At 49.8% G+C, this 21,128-nt stretch overlaps 1 protein-coding gene across 2 annotated transcripts in view; it reads left to right on the top strand.

Moving 5' to 3' along the window:
• angpt4 (angiopoietin 4) overlaps positions 1-20,265 on the top strand; it is a 150,161-nt gene extending 129,896 nt beyond the window's left edge. For both annotated transcript variants that reach the window (XM_072556170.1, XM_072556169.1), the window contains 2 exons: positions 3,473-3,603; positions 16,661-20,265. In XM_072556170.1, coding sequence (XP_072412271.1) covers positions 3,473-3,603; positions 16,661-16,821 — 292 coding nt within the window. In that variant the 3' untranslated portion in view covers positions 16,822-20,265. The remainder of the gene's footprint in view (positions 1-3,472; positions 3,604-16,660) is intronic.
• Positions 20,266-21,128: the final 863 nt, after the last annotated feature.

Here is a 21,128-nt window from a genome sequence, read left to right as displayed (position 1 = left end):
AATGAACTTTATGAAACTCTAAAGGATCTTGACAGAGTGAATGATGAGAAAACAAAACTTCCCCAGTAAGGAATTTTCATACTGGAGTCCCAGAGCCCAATTTTCATGGACTCAGGGAGACTGCTTTGAAAGGCATGAGACGGTTAGTTTGGGACTGACAGCAATGTTTCCCACAAAACTGTGCAGCCACACCCCACACTCACACCTTGGAGTTCCACACAACAACAGCAACACATTACAGGGGGAGGAGAATTGGAGGGAGCCCGTGGGACGAGGGGGTGAGGGGGAGTGGGTGGGGTGAGGGGAGGAATGGGTGGGATGAAGGGAGGAGTGGGTGGGGCAAGGGTGAGTGGGTTGGGTTGGAAAAGGGGGGGCAAAGGGACAGAGGAGTGGGTGGGATGAGGCGAGATGGAGCAGTGGACGGGATAAGGGGGCAAGAAGGAGTGGGTCGGATGAGAGGGCAGGAAAGAGTGAAGGTTGAGGAGGCAGGGAGGATTGGGTAGGATGAGGGGGCAGGGAGGAAGGGGGGTTGATGGGGGCAGGGAGGAGTGGGGGTTGAGGGCATAGGGAGGAGTGGGGGTTGAGGGGGCAGGAAGGAGTGGGGGTTGAGTGGGGCAGGGAGGAGTGGGGGTTGAGGGGGGCAGGGAGCAGTGGGGGTTGAGGGGGGCAGGGAGGAGTGGGCGGGGTGAGGGGGCAGGGGGAAGTGGAGGTTGAGGGGGCAGGGGAGAGTGGGTGGGGTGAGGGGGCAGGGAGCAGTGGGCGAGGTGAGGGGGCAGGGAGGAGAGAGCGGGGTGAGGGGGCAGGGAGGAGTGGGCGGGGTGAGGGGGCAGGGAGCAGTGGGCGGGGTGAGGGGGCAGGGAGGAGTAGGGGTTAAGGGCAGAGGGAGGAGTGGGGGTTGAGGGGGCAGGAAGGAGTGGGGGTTGAGTGGGGCAGGGAGGAGTGGGCGGGGTGAGGGGGCAGGGGGAAGTGGAGGTTGAGGGGGCAGGGGAGAGTGGGTGGGGTGAGGGGGCAGGGAGCAGTGGGCGGGGTGAGGGGGCAGGGAGGAGAGCGCGGGGTGAGGGGGCAGGGAGGAGTGGGCGGGGTGAGGGGGCAGGGACGAGTGAGCACGGTGAGGGGGCGGGGAGAGGGGGGGTTGAGGGGGGCAGAGAAGAGTGGGCAGGGTATGGGGGACAGGGAGAAGTGGGGGTTGAGAAGGGCAGGTAGGAGTGGGCGGGGTGAGGGGACAGAGAGCACTTGGTGGGTTGAGGGGAGCAAGGGGGAGGGGGCGGGGTGAGGGGGCAGGGGGAGTGAGCGGAGTGAGGGGGGCAGAGGGGAGTGAGCGGGGTAAGGGGGCAGAGAGGAGTGAGCGGGGTGAGGGGGCAGGGATCAGTGAGCGGGGTGAGGGGGCAGGGAGGAGTGAACGGGGTGAAAGGTCAGAGGGGAGTGAGTGGGGAGAGGAGGCAGGGGGGAGTGAGCGAGGTGAGGGGGCAGGGGGGAGTGGGCGGGGTGAGGGGGCCGGGAGGAGTGAGTGGGGTGAGGGGGGCGGGGGGAGTGGGCGACGTGAGAGGGCATGAAGCAGTGGATTGGGTGTGGGGGGCAGGGAGCAGTGTGCGGGGTGAGGGGGCCTGGAGGAGTGAGCAGGGTGAGGGGGCAGGGAGGAGTGAGCGGGGTGAGGGGGCAGGGAGCAGTGGGTGGGGTGAGGGGGGCAGGGAGGCCTGCGCGGGGTGAGGAGGGCAGGGAGCAGTGAGTGGTGTGAGGGGGCAGGGAGGAGTGGGCGAGGTGAGGGAGGCAGGGAGGAGTGTTCGGCGTGAGGGTGGCAGGGGGGAGTGAGCGGGGTGAGGGAGCAGGGAGCAGTGGGCGGGGTGAGGGGGCAGGGAGGAGTGAGCGGGGTGAGGGGGCCAGGGAGGAGAGGGCTGAGTGTGGGGGGTAGGGGGGAGAGAGTGGGGTGAGGGGGTAGGGAGGAATGGGCGGGGTGAGGGTGCAGGGAGGAATGAGCGGGTTGAGGGGGCAGGGAGGAGAGGGCGGAGTGTGGGGGGCAGGGGGGAGAGAGTGGGGTGAGGGGGTAGGGAGGAATGGGCGGGGTGAGGGTGCAGGGAGGAATGAGCGGGTTGAGGGGGCAGGGAGGAGTGGGCAGGGTGAGGGGGCAGGGAGGAGTGGGCAGGGTGAGGGGCCAGGGAGGAGTGAGCGGGGTGAGGGGGCAGGGAGAAGTGGGCAGGGTGAGGGGGCAGGAAGGAGTGGGTAGGATGAGGGGGCAGGGAGGAATGAGCGGGTTGAGAGGGCAGGGGGCAGTGGGCGGGGTGAGGGGGCCTGGAGCAGTGGGCGGGGTGAGGGGGCAGGGAGCAGTGGTTGGTGGGGTTGGTTGTGTATGGCTCAAGGGGAGGTTGGGAGTAGAAGCTGCTGAGGTGGGGTTTGGGCACAGCTCGAGGAAGTTTGCTGCATCATTGTAACCCATTGTAAATAAGCAGGAGGCTGGAAGAACTCAGCGAGTCAGGCAGAATTGGAGAAGGGTTACACCCGAAACGTCGACTTCCCCACCTCCCGATGCTGCCTGGCTTACTGTGTTCTTCCAGCCTCCTGCCTGTCTACTTTGGATTCCAGCATCTGCAGTTTGTTTTTTGTCTTATTCTAATCCATTGGCAAAGTCTCAAATACCCCAGACAGGCCTCTTCAACAGCAAATCCTCCCCACCCCCCACCCCCCCCCCCACACCACAATTCCCATCCTTCCCTCCCTGAACTGCACTGCACCCAGTCCATCCGCACCCCTCCCTTCCCCATCCCTCTCAACCACAGCTCGTTCTGCACCCCTCCCCACCCCACACCAAACACCACACCCCTCCCCACCCAACATCAATCCCCACACCCACCTCCTCCCCATCTCGCTCTATCCTAACTCTCTACCCCTCCCACCCTATGCCATGCCAATCACCAGACCCCTCCCCTCCCTACCACCAGACCCCTCCCCTCCATCCCACCACAGCCCAACACAGCTCCCACACACACTCCCTGAACCCCACCGCAGCCACTTCGTCCCCACCCCTCCTCTCCCCTACCCCACTGCACCTCCACCCCAGAGAGACCCCCATCTCTTCCCTCCCTGGCCTACTCTTACCTCCATTTCCCACCCTTACCTTCCCTCTCAGTCCCCTCCAGGCAGCCAGAGTTTGCCAACTCTGTTTGGCCTCTCTCTTTGCCCATAGACTGGGTCACAGCAAGAACAGCTTTTGCTCCTTTGAAAGGTTGGTGCCAGTTTTGACTGATTGTGTTTGAAAAGTGTTTGGTGGTCTTTGTGAATGAAGGCTCCCACAGAATTATAGTTTGGCTCTTTCCAAAAGGCATTTTCCACCTGCCCCTTGGTCAGGATGCAGACATGGCCTATGTTGGCTGAAGGAGGGTGTAGCCTCGGAAGGGGATACCCACTGTGGCTGAAGAGCTGATACACAACGGCATAAAAAAAATCATTCTAGTGACTCATTCTGCTGTCTCTCCGACAGGCTTTTCCTGAAAGGATACAGTGGAACAGCAGGTCGCCAGAGCAGCCTGGCTCTTCATGGGGCAAGTTTCAGCACCAGAGATGCAGACCATGACAACTGCCACTGCAAGTGTGCCCTGATGTTAACAGGGGGTAAGAGGCAAGAGTGCAATCACTATTCACATGGCCTTTACCGCTACTGAGCAGCATTTTGTCTTTCATATTTAAGATTAGAACAAAGAGATTTTTGGAAGGCCTTCAATCGTACGTACTCCCCAGGAATATCTTTGTGGGAAGGAAGTGGGTTGGTCTTCTCCCTAACAATGGCATAACCCACAGAATCCCAGTTCCACAGCCAAAATTTCCACTTCCGATAATATTCCCAGTTCCACTGATGGAACAGGGGATGCACATGGTTTCTTTTTTAATCACCACTTCCGCCCCTCACAATTCCTCATACACCACACGTGACATCACTTCCGCCCCTCACATCATCGCTGATGCCACACGCTCAGTGACTTCCGCCACCCCTACCGCCATGTCTGCCACCACTTCCTCCCCCGCCAATGCCACCCACCTGCATTCTGCTGACACGCCCCCCACAGACCCCACTGTCACCATTCACAGCCCCTAGAACCCTGAGGGGAACACTACCCCTGCTCATGACTCCACCCCCATTCCCCCCACCATCACACCCACTCCAGTTACAGGCTCCGCCCCCACTCCCAGCTCCACACCCACACCACCTCCCAGCCCTGCCGAGTTTTCACCATCCCTCTAGACCTCCCACTCACTGAGAACGAATGATCAGTCCTCAGCAAAGGACTCATCTTTATCCCCCTCCGTCCATGCATCAATGAATTTAATACAGGCCGTGATGTCGAACAATTCTTCCATCGCCTCCACCTCCGAGCTTACTTTCACAATCAGGATTCCCGCCCCCTTCCGAGGACCCCTTCGCCCATCTCCAACACACTTCATCCACCCAGAGACCCCGTGCTGGCCTATTACCTGCCTCGACCACTTCATTTCCAACTGCCACCGGGACATTAACCGCCTCACCCTGTCTACCTCCCTCCCCCACTCCAACCTCTCACCATCACAACGCACAGCCCTCCAATCCCTCTGCTCCAATCCCAACCTCACCATCAAGCCAGCGGATAAAGGGGGCGCAGTGGTAGTCTGGTGCACTGACCTCTACACCTCTTCCTACCGCCCCCTCAACCATGACCTCACCCCCCAACACCAAACCATCATCTCCCAGACCATACAGAACCTCATCACCTCAGGAGATCTCCCACCCACAGCTTCCAACCTCATAGTCCGGGAACCCCGCACTGCCCGGTTCTACCTCCTTCCCAAGATCCACAAGCCTGACCATCCTGGCCGACCCATTGTCTCAGCATGCTCCACCCCACTGAACTCATCTCTACCTACCTCAACACTGTCCTATCTCCCCTAGTCCAGGAACTCCCCACATACGTTCGAGACACCACCCACGCCCTCCACCTCCTCCAAGACTTCCGTTTCCCCAGCCCCCAACGCCTCATCTTCACAATTGGTATCCAATCCCTCTACATCTCCATCCGCCATGACCAGGGCCTCCAAGCACTCTGTTTTTTCCTCTCCCAACGTCCCCAACAGTACCCTTCCACCGACACTCTCATTCGTTTGGCCAAACTGGTCCTCACCCTTAACAATTTCTCCTTCGAATCCTCCCACTTCCTCCAGACCAAAAGGGGTAGCCATGGGCACACGTATGGGCCCCAGCTATGCCTGTCTCTTTGTTGGCTACGTCGAACAGTCAATCTTCCGTAATTACACCGGCACCACTCCCCACCTCTTCCTCCGCTACATTGATGACTGCATTGGCGCCACCTTGTGCTCCCGTGAGGAGGTTGAGCAATTCATCAACTTCAACAACACATTCCACCCTGACCTTAAATTTACCTGGACCATCTCTGACACCTCCCTACCCTTCCTGGACCTCTCCATCTCCATTAATGATGAATGATTTGACACTGACATTTTTTACAAACCCACCGACTCCCACAGCTTTCTGGATTACACCTCTTCCCACCCTATCTCTTGCAAAAATGCCATCCTGTATTCCCAATTCCTCCGCCTCCGCCGTACCTGCTCCCAGGAGGACCAGTTCCACCACAGAACACACCAGATGGCCTCCTTCTTTAGAGACCGCAATTTCCCTTCCCACGTGGTTAAAGATGCCCTCCAACGCATCTCGTCCACATCCCGCACCTCTGCCCTCAGACCCCACCCCTCCAACTGTAACAAGGACAGAACGCCCCTGGTGCTCACCTTCCACCCTACAAACCTTCGCATAAACCAAATCATCTGCCAACATTTCCACCACCTCCAAACAAACCCCCACCAGGGGCATATTTCCCTCTCCACCCCTTTCCGACTTCCGGAAAGACCGTTCCCTCCGTGACTACCTGGTCAGGTCCACGCCCCCCCTACAGCCCACCTCCCATCCTGGCACTTTCCCCTGCCACCGCAGGAACTGTAAAACCTGTGCCCACACCTCCTCCCTCACCTCCATCCAAGGCCCTAAAGGAGCCTTCCACATCCATCAAAGTTTTACCTGCACATCCACTAATATTATTTATTGTATCCGTTGCTCCCGATGCGGTCTCCTCTACACTGGGGAGACTGGGCGCCTCCTAGCAGAGCGCTTTAGGGAACATCTCCGGGACACCCGCACCAATCATCCACACCGCCCTGTGGCCCAACATTTCAACTTCCCCTCCCACTCTGCCGAGGACATGGAGGTCCTGGGCCTCCTTCACCGCTGCTCCCTCACCACCAGACGCCTGGAGGAAGAATGCCTCATCTTCTGCCTCGGAACACTTCAACCCCAGGGCATCAATGTGGACTTCAACAGTTTCCTCATTTCCCCTCCCCCACCTCACCCTAGTTCCAAACTTCCAGCTCAGCACTGTCCCCATGTCTTGTCCTACCTGCCTATCTTCTTTTCCACCTATCCACTCCTCCCTCCTCCCTGACCTATCACCTTCATCCCCTCCCCCACTCACCTATTGTACTCCATGCTCCTTTCTCCCCACCCCCACCCGCCTCTAGCTTATCTCTCCACGCTTCAGGCTCTCTGCCTGTATTCCTAATGAAGGGCTTTTGCCCGAAACGTTGATTTTGCTGCTCTTTGGATGCTGCCTGAACTGCTGTGCTCTTCCAGCACCACTAATCCAGAATCTGGTTTCCAGCATCTGCAGTCATTATTTTTACCTAGTTTTTTTTAATCAGTCATAGGATTTGGGTATCGCTGGCTGAGCTTCGAGAAGGTGGGGGTGAGCTGCCTTTTTGAACCACTGCAGTCAATGTGCTGTAGGTAGACCCACAATGTCGTCAGGGGGGGAATTCCAAGATTTTGACCCAGTGACAGTGAAGGAACAACAACATATTTCCAAGTCCGGATGATGAATGGTTCGGAGGGTAACTTGAAAGGGGTGACGCTCCACTCTATCTGCTGCCCTTCTCCTTCTAGATGGTGGAGGTGATATTTAGGATATTTATCTCTCAACCAATACCGATGAATGTCATTTCCACATTGCTTGTGGGAGTCATTGGGAAGTGCTTCGTGAGGTTGGTCATGGCTCACATCAACTCCAGACGACTAAACTGTCATGATTCTTTGCAATCCACTGACCAGCACAACAGCTCCACAGCAGATACCATCTCCCTGGTCCTATACTCATCCTTAAACCAGCTGGGTAGCAAGAATACCCATGTAAGGCTCCTACTTATTGACTACAGCTTATTGTGACTAATGCACCTAACACTATGAGCAATTTAGCACGGCCAAATCACCTGGCCTGCACATCTTTTTGTATTTTGGGAGGAAGCCCACGCAGAATGTGCAAACTCCACACAGACAGTCACCCAAGGTGGGAATTGAATCCAGGTCCCTGGCACTGTGAGGCAGCAGCAGTGCTAGCCACTGTGCCATGCAACCCATGGAACATCAACCCTGCATGTTCCCTCTGTGACTATAAGATCTGTACAAAATCCAGGCTTGGGCTGAGAAGTGACATTCATCCCACACAAATGCCAGGCTATGACCATCACTAACAAGGGAAATTCTAATCATCCCTGAAATTCAGTGGTGCAACCGTCATTGATTTCAGGAGTGAGATGGAATACTCCCCACTTGCCCTGGATGGGGGCAGCTCCAACAACACTCAAGAAGCTCCACACCATCCAGGACAAAGCAGCCGCTTGATTGGCATCACACTCACAAACATCCACTCCCTCCACCCCCAATGCTCAGTAGCAGCAGTGTGTGCTATCTACAAGGTGCACCACAGAAATTCAGCAAAATTCCTCAGACAACACCTTCCAAAGCCACTTCCATCTAGAAGGGCAAGGGCAGCAGATACATGGGAACACCATCCCCTTGCTCCGAGCCACTCATCATCCTGACTTGGAAATATATCGCCATTTCTTCAGTGTCACTTGGTCAAACTCCTGGAACTCCCTCCCTACGGGCATTGTGGGTCAACCTACAACACGCGGGCTTTAGCGATTCATGAAGGTGGCTCATCCCCACCTTCTCAAGGGCAACTAGGGACAGGCAATACATACTGGACCCAGCCAGCAATACTCAGGTCCCAGAAATAAATTTTTTAAAACTACATTTCAAATGAAATTTATTGGTTGTGAGTACGATGGGATGACCAAAGGTGTAATGTAAATGGAAATTCAGCATGGCCTGTAAGGTCAAATGGCTTGCTGCTGTTCTGTAAATGCACCATAAACCTTTCTCTTACTTTCTATTATAGTGCAATGAATCTCTGCTACTCCCTCAGAACCTGACAACTCACGACCTCACCAGCTGAGGCCATGCAGCACATTACTCTCAGTAAAACCATTGCAGGGCTGACAAGGGAAGGTTCATTTCCCAAAGGAATTATATTTGAAATGTGGGAAAGATTTCATGCAAACAGGGTACAAAGGTCACGAGTAAAGGGAACGAAGTGGCAAATATAACCATGGGAGAGCTAATGTTTCACAGAGCTTGCAGCACTTAATGAGTGTAGACAGGAGAGTTAGTCAATGTGACAGCATTCATCGAACAGACTAACAGGCTGTACATTTAGAACATTCCCCCGCACCCCCAGACACCCCGGCATACCCCCCACCAACTGCAGCTGTCTCTAAATCATCATCATTTTAAATACTTCTGTCACATTGCTTTGAATTGACCCCTTCTCATGAATTGACTGTCACTGTCCTGCCTCACACTGAGGCCTGAATAGCAGATGTTTCTGCTTTCATTATTAATTGGGAGACGGGAGTCTCTGGGAGATGCTGGTATTTATTGACTGTTCCTGATGGCCCTTAAGTAAGAGGGAGGAATGGTCTTGCATTTAGTTAGCGTCATTCACACCCTCCCTTGGGAAGTGCTTTTGAAACCACAGAGGTAACCTTGTCACTGTTGCAGTGATAGAGGTTACGGCAACCAATCAGCTAGCTACAGGATCCCACAATGGGAAAATGATCGATCACCTGTTACAGGGACATTGTCCTGGGATAAATATTGGCTCGGACATCAGTACTCGCCTGTTTAAAAAGTGTGATACTGGAAAAGCACAGTAGGTCAGGCAGCATCCGAGGAGCAAGAGTAGATGTCTCTCTCTCTCTCTCTCTCTCTCTCACTGCACACCCCCAGGTCATTTCCTCTGCCCTGGAGCTCTCCAGCCACGTCCTGAAGTAGACCAGCTCCTTATCTCCCCTCCCCCCACCTCAGCCCAGATCCAACCCTCCCACACGGTACTGCCCTCTTGAACTGTCATCTAACCGCTCCACCCTCCCCTCTGACCTATCACCATTACCCCCTGGCTTGCATCTTCCCATTGCCTTCCCAGCCCCATGCACCACCTCCCCCCGACCCATCAACACATTCCTGATGAAGGCCTTATGCTGGTTTTACATCTCACCTGAAAACAGCACCTCAGACAATCCAGCATTCCACCCCCCTGCCTTGCTGAATCCTATGTTCAAAAGACCCACGTTCTCCAAAGGAACTGTCCATGTGCTAAGCTGCTCCCACTAGAGAGAGAGTTCTGGGATTTTGACCCAGCCCCCATATATTATGGGATCTATAATATAGGAGGATGTGATAACACTGGAGAAGGTACAGAGTACATTTGCCAGGATGTTGCCTGGGCTGGAGAATTTTAGTTATGAAGGAAGATTGGATAGACTTAGAGCAGAGAAGACTGAGGAAGACTTGATTGAGATGTATAACATTATGAGGGGCATAGACAGGATAGACAGGCAGGAAGTGTTCCCCTTGGTGGACGGATCAATGACCAGGGGCATAGATTTAAGGGAAAGGGGCAGGAGGTTTAAATGGGATTTGAGGCAGTGAGTTTTCAGAAGATTTGTAGCTCAGGTTGAGGTTCTAGATGTAGGTTTGGTCACTCAGCTGGAAGGTTCATTTTCAGATGTTTCGTCACCATACTAGGTAACATCATCAGGGAGCCTCCGGATGAGCTTCAGTCAGAGGCTCACTAATGATGTTACCTAGTATGGTGACAAAACATCTGAAAATGAATCTTCCAGTTTAGTGAGCAAGCCTACATCCGGGATTTGAGGAAATTTTCTTTCACCCATAAGGTGGGGGAATCTGGAACTCACTGTTTGTTAGGGTGATAGGGGCAAAAACCCTCATTATGTTTAGGAAGTATGAGATATAGATATAGATATAGATGTAGACGTAGATATAATTTAGATATGGGGCGGCACGGTGGCTCAGTGGTTAGCACTGCTCCCTCACGGTGCCACGGTCCCAATTCCAGACTCGGGCGACTATCTGTGTGGAGTTTGCACTTTCTCTTCGTGTCTGCATGGGTTTCCTCTGGGTGCTCCAGTTTCCTCCCACAAAAATGTGCAGGTTAGGTGGATTGGCCACGTTAAATTGTCCACAGTGTCTAGTGATATGTAGGTTAGGTGGAATAGACTTGGGAAATGTAGGGTTACAGGGATAGATAGCAGGGTGAGTCTGGATGGAATACTGTTCGGAGAGTTGCTGTGGACTTGTTGGGCTGAATGGCCTGTTTCCACACTGTAGAGATTCTATAGGAACTTGCAATGTCAAGACATACAAAGCTATGGGTCAGGTGTTGGGAAATGGGATTAGAATAGTTAGGTGGTTGTTTTTGATCAGCTGTAGACCTCTATGAATATGACAATGAAGAAACAGCAGTACATTTCTAAGTCAGGGGATGGTAAGTGACTTGGAGGGGAACTTGCAAAGGGGTGGTGTTCCCATTGACCTGCTGTCCTTGTCCATGTATGTGCTGGAGGTCACAGGTTTGACCTTGCTGGGCTGGGTCAGGTTCACATACATTGAGAGGCTGCACTGAGGTGTTCACTCTGCTCACAGAATGTGGGTAATGCTGGCAAAGTTGACACATGAATAGTGGGGATGAATCTTTTAGTTGAACTCAGGTCCAAGCCCCCCTACAACCCACCCTCCCATCCTGGCACTTTCCCCTGCAACCGCAGGAACTGTAAAACCTGCGCCCACACCTCCTCCCTCACCTCTATCCAAGGCGCTAAAGGAGCCTTCCACATCCATCAAAGTTTTACTTGCACATCCACTAATATCATTTATTGTATCCGTTGCTCCCGATGCGGTCTCCGCTAAATTGGGGAGACTGGGCGCCTCCTAGCAGAGCGCTTTAGGGAACATCTCCGGGACACCCGCGCCAATCAACCACACCATCCCATGGCCCAACATTTCAACTCCCCCTCCCACTCTGCCGAGGACATGGAGGTCCTGGGCCTCCTTCACCGCCGCTCCCTCACCACCAGACGCCTGGAGGAAGAATGCCTCATCTTCTGCCTTGGAACACTTCAACCCCAGGGCATCAATGTGGACTTCAACAGTATCCTCATTTCCCCTTCTTCCACCTCACCCTAGTTCCAAACTTCCAGCTCAGCACTGTCCCCATGACTTGTCCGAACTTGTCCTACCTGCCTATCTCCTTTTCCACCTATCCACTCCACCCTCTCCTCCCTGACCTATCACCTTCATCCCCTCCCCCACTCACCCATTGTACTTTATGCTACTTTCTCCCCACCCTCCTCTAGCTTATCTCTCCACGCTTTAGGCTCTCTGCCTTTATTCCTGATGAAGGGCTTTTGCCCGAAACGTCGATTTCGAAGCTCCTTGGATGCTGCCTGAACTGCTGTGCTCTTCCAGCACCACTAATCCAGAATCTGGTTTCCAGCATCTGCAGTCATTGTTTTTACCAGATGCATCGTAGTGTCAAAGCTGCTGCTGTGGTATTTATGAAGGTGGATGAGAATTGGGAGTCCCATACTTAGATTGAGGTCACATCATCTGCCTCAGAGCATTGAGTTTCCTCGTTTCTTAAAGGATAGCAATGAGCCTATGGTTTTTACAACAAGTTTAAGCAATATTAGTGGTTATTTTCCAAATGCCAGCCCAAACCAGATATTACCAGATGTGCTCCCTGAGCCACATTGGCTCCAGTCCAGCAATGCCTCAATGTTGCCATAGCGATGCATTCAAATTCCTCTGACCTGAACCGTCTGAGACCTCCACCCTCCTCCAATGGGACCTCTTACACAACTTCAATTAGCATCACTCCACCACTGATGCTGTGCTTTCTGCTGCCAAATTCATAATCTCTGAAATCCTCTCCCTAAACATCTCCTGTTCTGCTTCCTGTAAGACACTCCATAAAGCTTTTTAACCAAGGTCTTCATTACTACGGTTTTGTTCGCCGAGCTGGGAATTTGTCTTGCAAGCATTTCGTCCCCTGTCTAGGTGACATCCTCAGTGCTTGGGAGCCTCCTGTGAAGCGCTTCTGTGCTGTTTCCTCCGGCATTTATAGTGGCCTGTCTCTGCCGCTTCCGGTTGTCAGTTCCAGCTGTCCACTGTAGTGGCCGGTATATTGGGTCCAGGTCGATGTGTTTGTTGATAGAGTCTGTGGATGAGTGCCATGCCTCTAGGAATTCCCTGGCTGTTCTCTGTTTGGCTTGCCCTATAATCGTAGTGTTGTCCCAGTCGAATTCATGTTGCTTGTCTTCTGCGTGTGTGGCTACTAAGGATAGCTGGTCGTGTCGTTTCGTGGCTAGTTGGTGTTCATGGATACGGATCGTTAGCTGTCTTCCTGTTTGTCCGATGTAGTGTTTTGTGCAGTCCTTGCATGGGACTTTGTACACTACATTGGTTTTGCTCATGTTGGGTATCGGGTCCTTCGTTTTGGTGAGTTGTTGTCTGAGCGTGGCTGTTGGTTTGTGTGCTGTTATGAGTCCTAGTGGTCGCAGTAGTCTGGCTGTCAGTTCAGAAATGCTCCTGATGTATGGTAGTGTGGCTAGTCCTTTGGGTTGCGGCATGTCCTTGTTCCGTTGTCTTTCCCTTAGGCATCTGTTGATGAAATTGCGAGGGTATCCGTTTTTGGCGAATACCTTGTATAGGTGTTCCTCTTCCTCTTTTTGCAGTTCTGGTGTACTACAGTGTGTTGTGGCCCTTTTGAACAGTGTCCTGATGCAACTTCTTTTGTGTGTGTTGGGGTGGTTGCTTTCATAGTTTAGGACTTGGTCTGTGTGTGGGGCTTTCCTGTATACCTTTGTGGTGAATTCTCCGTTCGGTGTTCTCTATACCATCACGTCTAGGGATGGGAGTTGGTTGTCCTTTTCTTCCTCTCTAGTGAATCGGATTCCTGTGAGTGTGGCGTTGATGATCTGGTGTGTGTTCTCTATTTCTGTTTTTTTAATGATTACAAAGGTGTCATCTACATATCTGACCCAGAGTTTGGGTTGAATTTGCGGTAAGACTGTTTGTTCTCACTTTTGCATTACTGCTTCTGCTATGAGTCCAGAGATCGGTGAGCCCATGGGTGTTCCGTTGATTTGTTCGTATATCTGGTTGTTGAATGTGAATTGTGTTGTGAGGCACAAGTCTAGTAGTTTAAGTATGCCGTCTTTGTTGATAGGTTCAATGTCTTGTTGTCTGTTATGTCTGTCCAGCAGGTTGGCTATTGTTTCTCTGGCTAGGGTTTTGTAGATAGAGGTGAACAGTGTCGTTACATCGAATGAGACCCAATATACCGGCCACTACAGCGGACAGCTGGAACTGACAACCGGAAGCGGCAGAGACAGGCCACTATAAATGCTGGAGGAAACATCACAGAAGCGCTTCACAGGAGAGTCCCAAGCACTGAGGATGTCACCTAGACAGGGGACGAAACGTTTGCAAGACAAATTCCCAGCTCGGCGAACAGAACCACAACAACGAGCACACGAGCTACAAATCTTCTCCCAAACTTTGTCTTCATTACTAGTCTAATCACTTTATGTGAAGTGACATCCACTTGTTTCTGACAACTGCAGAAGACTTTAGAAGGCCTGCAGTAAGTCTGCAGATGACACCAAGATTGGTGATGGAGTGGGCAGTGAAGAAGGTTATAGAATATAGAACATTACAGCGCAGTACTGGCCCTTCGGTCCTCAATGTTGCGCCAACCTGTGAAACCAGTCTAGCCTATACTATTCCATTCTCATCCATATGCCTATCCAATGACCATTTCAATACCTGTAAAGTTGGCAAATCTACAACTGTTGCAGGCAGTGTGTTCCACGCCCCTACTACTCTCTGAGTAAAGAAACTACCTCTGACATCTGTCCTATATCTATCACCCCTCAATTTAAAGCTATATCCCCTCATGCTAGCCATCACCATCCTCAGAAAAAGCCTCTCACTGTCCACCCTATCTAACCTTCTGATTATCTTATATATCTCAATTAAGATATCTCTTAACCTTCTTCTCTTTAATGAAAACAGCCTCAAGTCCCTCAGCCTTTCCTCATAAGACCTTCGTTCCATACCAGACAACATCCTAGTAAATCCCCTCTGAACCCTTTCCAAAGCTTCCTCATCCTTCCTATAATGCAGTGACCAGCACTATACGCAATACTCCCACCTGTGGCCACACCAGAGTTTTGTACAGCTGCAGCATGACCTCATGGTTCCGAAATTCAATCCCTCTACCAATAAAAGCTAACACACCATATGCCTTCTTAACAACCCTATCAACCTGGGTGGCAACTTTCAAAGATCTGTGTACATGGACACCGAGATCTCTCTGCTCATCTACACTACCAAGAATCTTACCATTAGCCCAGTACTTGGTATTCTGTTGCTCCTTCCAAAGTGAATCACCTCACACTTTTCCGCATTAAACTCCATTTGCCACCTCTCAGCCCAGCTCTGCAGCTTATCTATGTCCCTCTGTAACCTACAACATCCTTTGTCACTATTCACAACTCCACCGACCTTAGTGTCGTCTGCAAATTTACTAACCCACCCTTCTACGCCCTCATCCAGGTCGTTTATAAAAATGACAAACAGCAGTGGACCCAAAACAGATCCTTGCGGTACCCCACTAGTAACTGAACTCCAGGATGAACATTTCCCATCAACCACTACTCTCTGTCTTCTTTCAGCAAGCCAATTACTGATCCAAACTGCTAAATCACCCTCAATCCCATGTCTCCATATTTTGTGCAATAGCCTACCATGGGGTATCTTATCAAACACCTTATTGAAATCCATAGACACCACATTAACTGCTTTACCTTCATCCGCCTGTTTGGTTATCTAAGGTTACAGAAAGGTCTTGATCAGTTGAGTCATTGGGCTGAAAAGTGGCAGATGGAGTTTAATTTAGATTGATGCAAGGTTAAACAAATAAGGACATGACTTATACAATTACATGTAGGGCCTTGGGTGGTGTTGTCGAACAGAGAGACCTAGGTCTTCAGGTACATAATTCTTTGAAGTTTGCATCACTTACAGATCTGGTAGTTAAGAAGGTGTTTATTGCTCAGACATTTGAGTATAGGAGTTGGGATGTTATATTGAGGTCGTACAGGACATTGATGAGGCCTCTTCTGGAATACTGCGTTCAGGGTCTCCTGATTATGGAAAGGATGTTATTAAGCTGAAAAGGACTCAGAAGAGATTTACCAGGATGTTGCTGGGAATGGAGGGTTTGAGTTATAAGGAGAGCTGAGACGATTTTCACTGGAGTGTAGGAGGTCAAGGGCTGACCTTATAGAGGTGTATAAAATCATGAGGGGTACAGATAAGCTGAATGGCAGGTGTCTTTTCCCTAGGGTAAGGGATTTCAAGACAGGAGGGCATATTTTTAAGGTGAGGAGAAAGATTTTAAAAAGACAGGAGGAGCAATTTTGACAGAGTAGTTCGTGTGTGGAATGAACTTGCACAGAAAATGGTGGATGCCTGTATGGTTACAAAGTTTAAAAGACATTTCGAGACGTACACAAAAAAGAAACGTTTGGAGGGATGTGGGCCTACTGCAGGCAGTTGGGACTAGTTTAGTTTAGGATGATGGTGGGCATGGACTGGTTGGACCGAAGGGTCTGCTTCCGTGCTGTGTGACTGTGTGACTCAACATTGGTTAGGCCACTGTTGGAATATTGCGTTCAGTTCTGGTCTCCCTCCTATCGGAAGAATGATGTGAAGCTTGAAAGGGTTCAGAAAAGATTTGCAAAGATGTTGCCAAAGTTGGAGGATTTGAGCTACAGGGAGAGGCTGAATAGGCTGGGGCTGTTTTCCCTGGAGCGTCGGAGGCTGAGGGGTGACCTATAGAATCATGAGGGGCATGAATAGGATAAATAGACAGAGTCCTTTCCCTGGGGTGGGGGAGTCCAGAACTAGAGGGCATAGGTTTAGAGTGAGAGGGGCAGGACAGAAAAGGGATATGAGGTGCAACTTTTTCACACAGAGGGTGATACGTGTATGGAATGAAGTGGTGGAGACTGGTACAATTACAGCATTTAAAACACAGTTGGATGAGTATATGAAAAGGAAGGGTTTAGAGGGATATGGGCCAAGTGCTGGCAAGTGGGACTAGGTTAGATTATGATATCTGGTCGGCATGGACAAGTTGGACTGAAGGGGCTGTACATCTCTATGACTCGATGACTCTATTCTTGTGAAGTGTCTTGGGGCTTTTAAAAATGGTAAAGGAGCAATATAAATGCAAATTTCTCCTAAAATAAGGAGAAATTGACTCAAAATGTCGGTTGTTCTTTATATTAGCTCTACTGTATTTATCTAACATGGAGATGCTCCAGTAACCACTGATCCTCTGTGACTCTCTCCTTGCAGGTTGGTGGTTTGATGCCTGTGGATTGTCCAATTTGAATGGGATGTACTACACAGTCGGAAACAACATCCGAAAACTCAATGGCATCAAGTGGCATTACTTCCGAGGTCCCAGTTACTCACTGCAGGCGACCACCATGATGATCAGGCCTGGGGACTTCTGACAACGGCCAGTACACGGTGCTCCCCAGGGAGCTCAGACAACAAACCCTTTCTTTTCGGCCAGAAAGAGAGAGAAAGACTGGCCTGGACACTGGTTAGATTTGATCAGTTAGAGCTGAGGAGGGGCTCAGTGGGGAATCTCTGCTCTGAGAAATTTGCATGAGATGGCCAAAACTGAAGATGGTTTCAAAAATTAACTCCAGAGGATCTCCTGCTCAGAACTAATTCAATTCAGAAGCTTCAGGACAAGTTTTGCAAAGATTGTTAGCGACTAGTTCTGAATATTAATGGGGATTTTAAACACATTTAAGCAATGTACATATGCTTATGATATTAGAAACAGATACATCCTTTTTTAATTAAAATGTTCACTATAATTTTGATAAGGAAGTGGAACCCCTGAAAGTAATAGATTCCAATTGGCTTGAATTCCTAGCCCAGACAATTGTGTAAAGAATTTTCGGTTGGAAGGAATAGTTTTACCCTTTCACGCAGGATCAATCCATCCCTGCATTTCTCACTATTTTCCCCTTCCTCTTTTGCCCCAGAACACAACTGGATAAAGTCAATGGGCATATACTGGAGCAATAGAAGTGATTTGGGGTTGCTCTAGCAAGAAACCTACATTGAATTGATGGCCTGTGTCACCAGATTCAAATGTTTCAATAGCTCACATTTATATAGGACCTTTCATCTTTATAAAACACATCCCAAGGGACTTCAGAAATGGAAGTAAATGGAGAACAGTATCTCCAAACTAAAACAAGGAGAAATCAGCTGAGTTGAGCCAAAGACTGGCTGAATAAATAACTGGGCAGCAAGTGATAAAGGACATGAAAGGTGAAAGGTGGGTCTAAGTTAGTGAGCATGCTGAAGAGAGGGGAGAGCTGGCTGTCTATAGTACTTGGGATAATGGGAAAGTGGAGCAGACCAGATGCCAAGGTCGCAGTGTACAGAGGGAGCTTTTCGGCTGGAGAAGGTTGCAGTGAAAAGCATGAGGAAACTCTGTGGTGATTCAAGGACAAACGTTAATTTGTTAGAGGACAAGAAGCATCAGAATTTCTTGGGAACACCAGGGATGGGAATGACAGATGAACGAGATTTTGTGTACTTGTAATATTTCTCCATTTGTCTTTTCTTCCCACTGACACTTTTTGCCCTGTGTACTGACACTGACAGGGGTTCAGGACATTGTTATGATGCCAGAGCAGACTGCCAGATTTATGTTAAAGACAAAAAAATTGCAGATGCTGGAATCCAAAATAGACAGGTAGAAGGCTGAAAGAACACAGCAAGCCAGGCAGCATTAGGAGGTGCAGAAGTCGACGTTTCAGGTGTAACCCTTCTTCAGGACTGGCTGAATGGGATGAGTTAAGTAACATCTTTTAGAAATAGACAAAATGTGAAATCCCAGGGACTCTTACATGGTATAGGAACAGAATGAGGCCATTCGGCCCATTGAGTCTGCTCGACTATCCGATCAGGTTTGATATGTTTCTCAATTCCATTCTCCTGCCTTCCCTCTGTAACCCTTGATCCCCTTACTAATCAAGAACCTATCCATCTCTGTCTTAAATATACTCAACGGCTTGATGCCCAAGACCCTCTGTGGCATTGAGTTCCACAGATTCCCCACCCTCTGGCTGAAGGAATTGTTCCTCATCTCAGTTCTAAAGGGTCATCCCTTCACTCTGAGGTTGTGCCCTCAGGTCCTAGCGTCTCCTACTTGTGGAAACATCTTCTCCATGTCCACTCTATCCTCTCAGTATTCTGTAAATTTCAATCAGATTCCACCCACCTCCCCCACCCAACCCCCACCCCTCACCCCCACCATCCTTCTAGACTCATTGAGTACAGGCCCAGGCTCCTCATATCACCCTCATATGTAATTCCTGATGAAGGGCTTATGCCTGAAACGTCGATTCTCCTGCTCCTCGGATGCTGCCTGACCTGCTGTACTTTTCCAGCACCACACTGTCAACTCTGATCTTAGCATCTGCACTCCTCGCTTTCTCCTCATACGACATGCCCTTCATCTCCAGGACCATTCTTGTAAATCTCGTCTGGACTCCCTCCAAGGTCAACAAATTCTTTTTTAGATACAATATTCCAAATGCAGTCTGGTCAGAGCCTTACATTGGTCTATTCCTAGGCACTACAGAAAGTAACAGGCATTGCAGTAATATTCCCAGATGTTAAACTCACAGATTACTGGCTGACACAATACAAATAGATACAGGGAATAGATTACATCTCAACAGCTATTGAAAATAGTGCCGGTATTTAAGTTGGGTAACAACTGTGTCTCTGTAGATGGCACTCTTCGTCTCAAAACCTTCACAGAGTACATCCCATGGATTTCTCAACAGCCTCTTGAAACGTTAGGTAGTAAGAAGGTTGGGAAGTTAAAGAGAAATAAAAATTAGGCCCTGACACACCCAGAACATCATTGTGGAAGTGCCTCATTATTAGCTGTTCCTTCTTTCAGCTAAAACAACAAATCAAAATCCTGACACACTCTCAGGTCAAAGTAAACCAGTCCGTGCTGTGTGTACGTTGACTGTGAAACACTTTGGGACATCCTATGAGCTTTTCTTTCTTTCTTTTAATCTGAAGCTCCAACTCCCTAATGACATTTGGAAGGAGCCTGTACAAGTCCAGCTTGATTAATTTATTGTCACATGTACCGAAAAATACAGTAAAAAGCTTTGTTTACCAGCAGTACAGGCAGATCATAGTGAGCAAGGATGTACAGATCAAAAAAAACTTAGACAGAAGCACACAGGTAACATTGCACAGGGCGTGTGCTTAGGGAGATGAACCTTAGCAAGGTCAGCATTACTTGAGAACAGAGAGTCCATTCATCACTCTAATAATGGCTGGGAGGAAGCTGTTCCCGAGCCTGCTGGTGACTGTGTTCAGGCTTCTGAATCTTCAGTCTGACGGAAGAGGTTGTAAGAGGTTATTACCAGGATGCAATTGGTCTTTGATGATGTTGATAGCCTTTCCTCAGCAGCAAGCCCTTACTGAGTCTGAAGCCTGTGTTATTAAATTCTCCAGCAAGTTGCTGCTTTGGCACTTTGTTGAAAGGGAGATTTCCCAAAGTAACCTTCCAGCACCTTGTTGGCCCACATATAGACCAAACTAGAGAAGCAGCAGAGACACCAGTGCAGCTGAATCTGACCCTTGTACCAGGCTTCATAACTCAAACTGTGGGTGCAGACATTCAATTTGGAGACAATACAATCACAGTGAAACCTCTGATCAGAACGCCAAATGTTAAAGGTAGAAAAGCTCTGGTGGGGAGGGAAGGATATCACTGGACAGTTTAGAATTGTTAATATTTAGAATGAAACTTCCTCATTATTTTATAACAGTTTTTTTATTTCACAGTCAGTTGAATTTTAATCTTAAAAGAGAAACAAAATGGCATTTAGATTTTAGCTTTGCTGTGACAGAGACTACTCTAAAACTCTCACACTCTCACTCTCTCACATTTTCTCTCTCACACTCTCTCACACACTCTCATTCTCTCTCACACTGTCTCTCTCACACTCTCACTTTTTTCTAACACTCTCACATTCTCTCACATTCTCACTCTCTTTCACACTTTCACATTCTCTCTCCAACACTCTCACTCCCATATTCTCTCTCACATTCTCTCTCTTTCACACTTTCACATTCCCTCTCCCACACTCTCACTCTCTCTCACTCCCATATTCTCTCTCTCACATTCTCACTCTCTTTCACACTTTCACATTCTCTCTCCAACACTCTCACTCTCTCTCACTCCCATATTCTCTCTCACATTCTCTCTCTTTCACACTTTCACATTCCCTCTCCCACACTCTCACTCTCTCTCACTCCCATATTCTCTCTCTCACATTCTCACTCTCTTTCACACTTTCACATTCTCTCTCCCACACTCTCACTCTCTCTCACTCCCATATTCTCTCTCTCACACACTCTCTCACACACACTCTCACACTCTCTCTCATACATTCTCTCACACTCTCTCTCACACTGTCACTCTCTCACACACACACCCTCTCTCACATTCTCTCACACACACTTTCTCTCACATTCTCTCTCTCACACACTCTCACATTCTCTCACACATTCTCTCTGTCTCACACTCTTGTTTTTTTTCTAACACTCACATTCTCTCTCTTTAACACTCTCACTACACTCTCACATTCTCTCACTCACTCTCACTCTCTCTCACTCCCATATTCTCTCTCTCACACACTCTCTCACACACACTCTCACACTCTCTCTCATACATTCTCTCACACTCTCTCTCACACTG

Source organism: Chiloscyllium punctatum, chromosome 37 (assembly GCF_047496795.1).
Source record: "Chiloscyllium punctatum isolate Juve2018m chromosome 37, sChiPun1.3, whole genome shotgun sequence".
NCBI lineage: Eukaryota > Metazoa > Chordata > Chondrichthyes > Orectolobiformes > Hemiscylliidae > Chiloscyllium > Chiloscyllium punctatum.
Note: the sequence above shows the minus strand (reverse complement) of the source record. Positions and strands in the feature narration are given on the sequence as shown.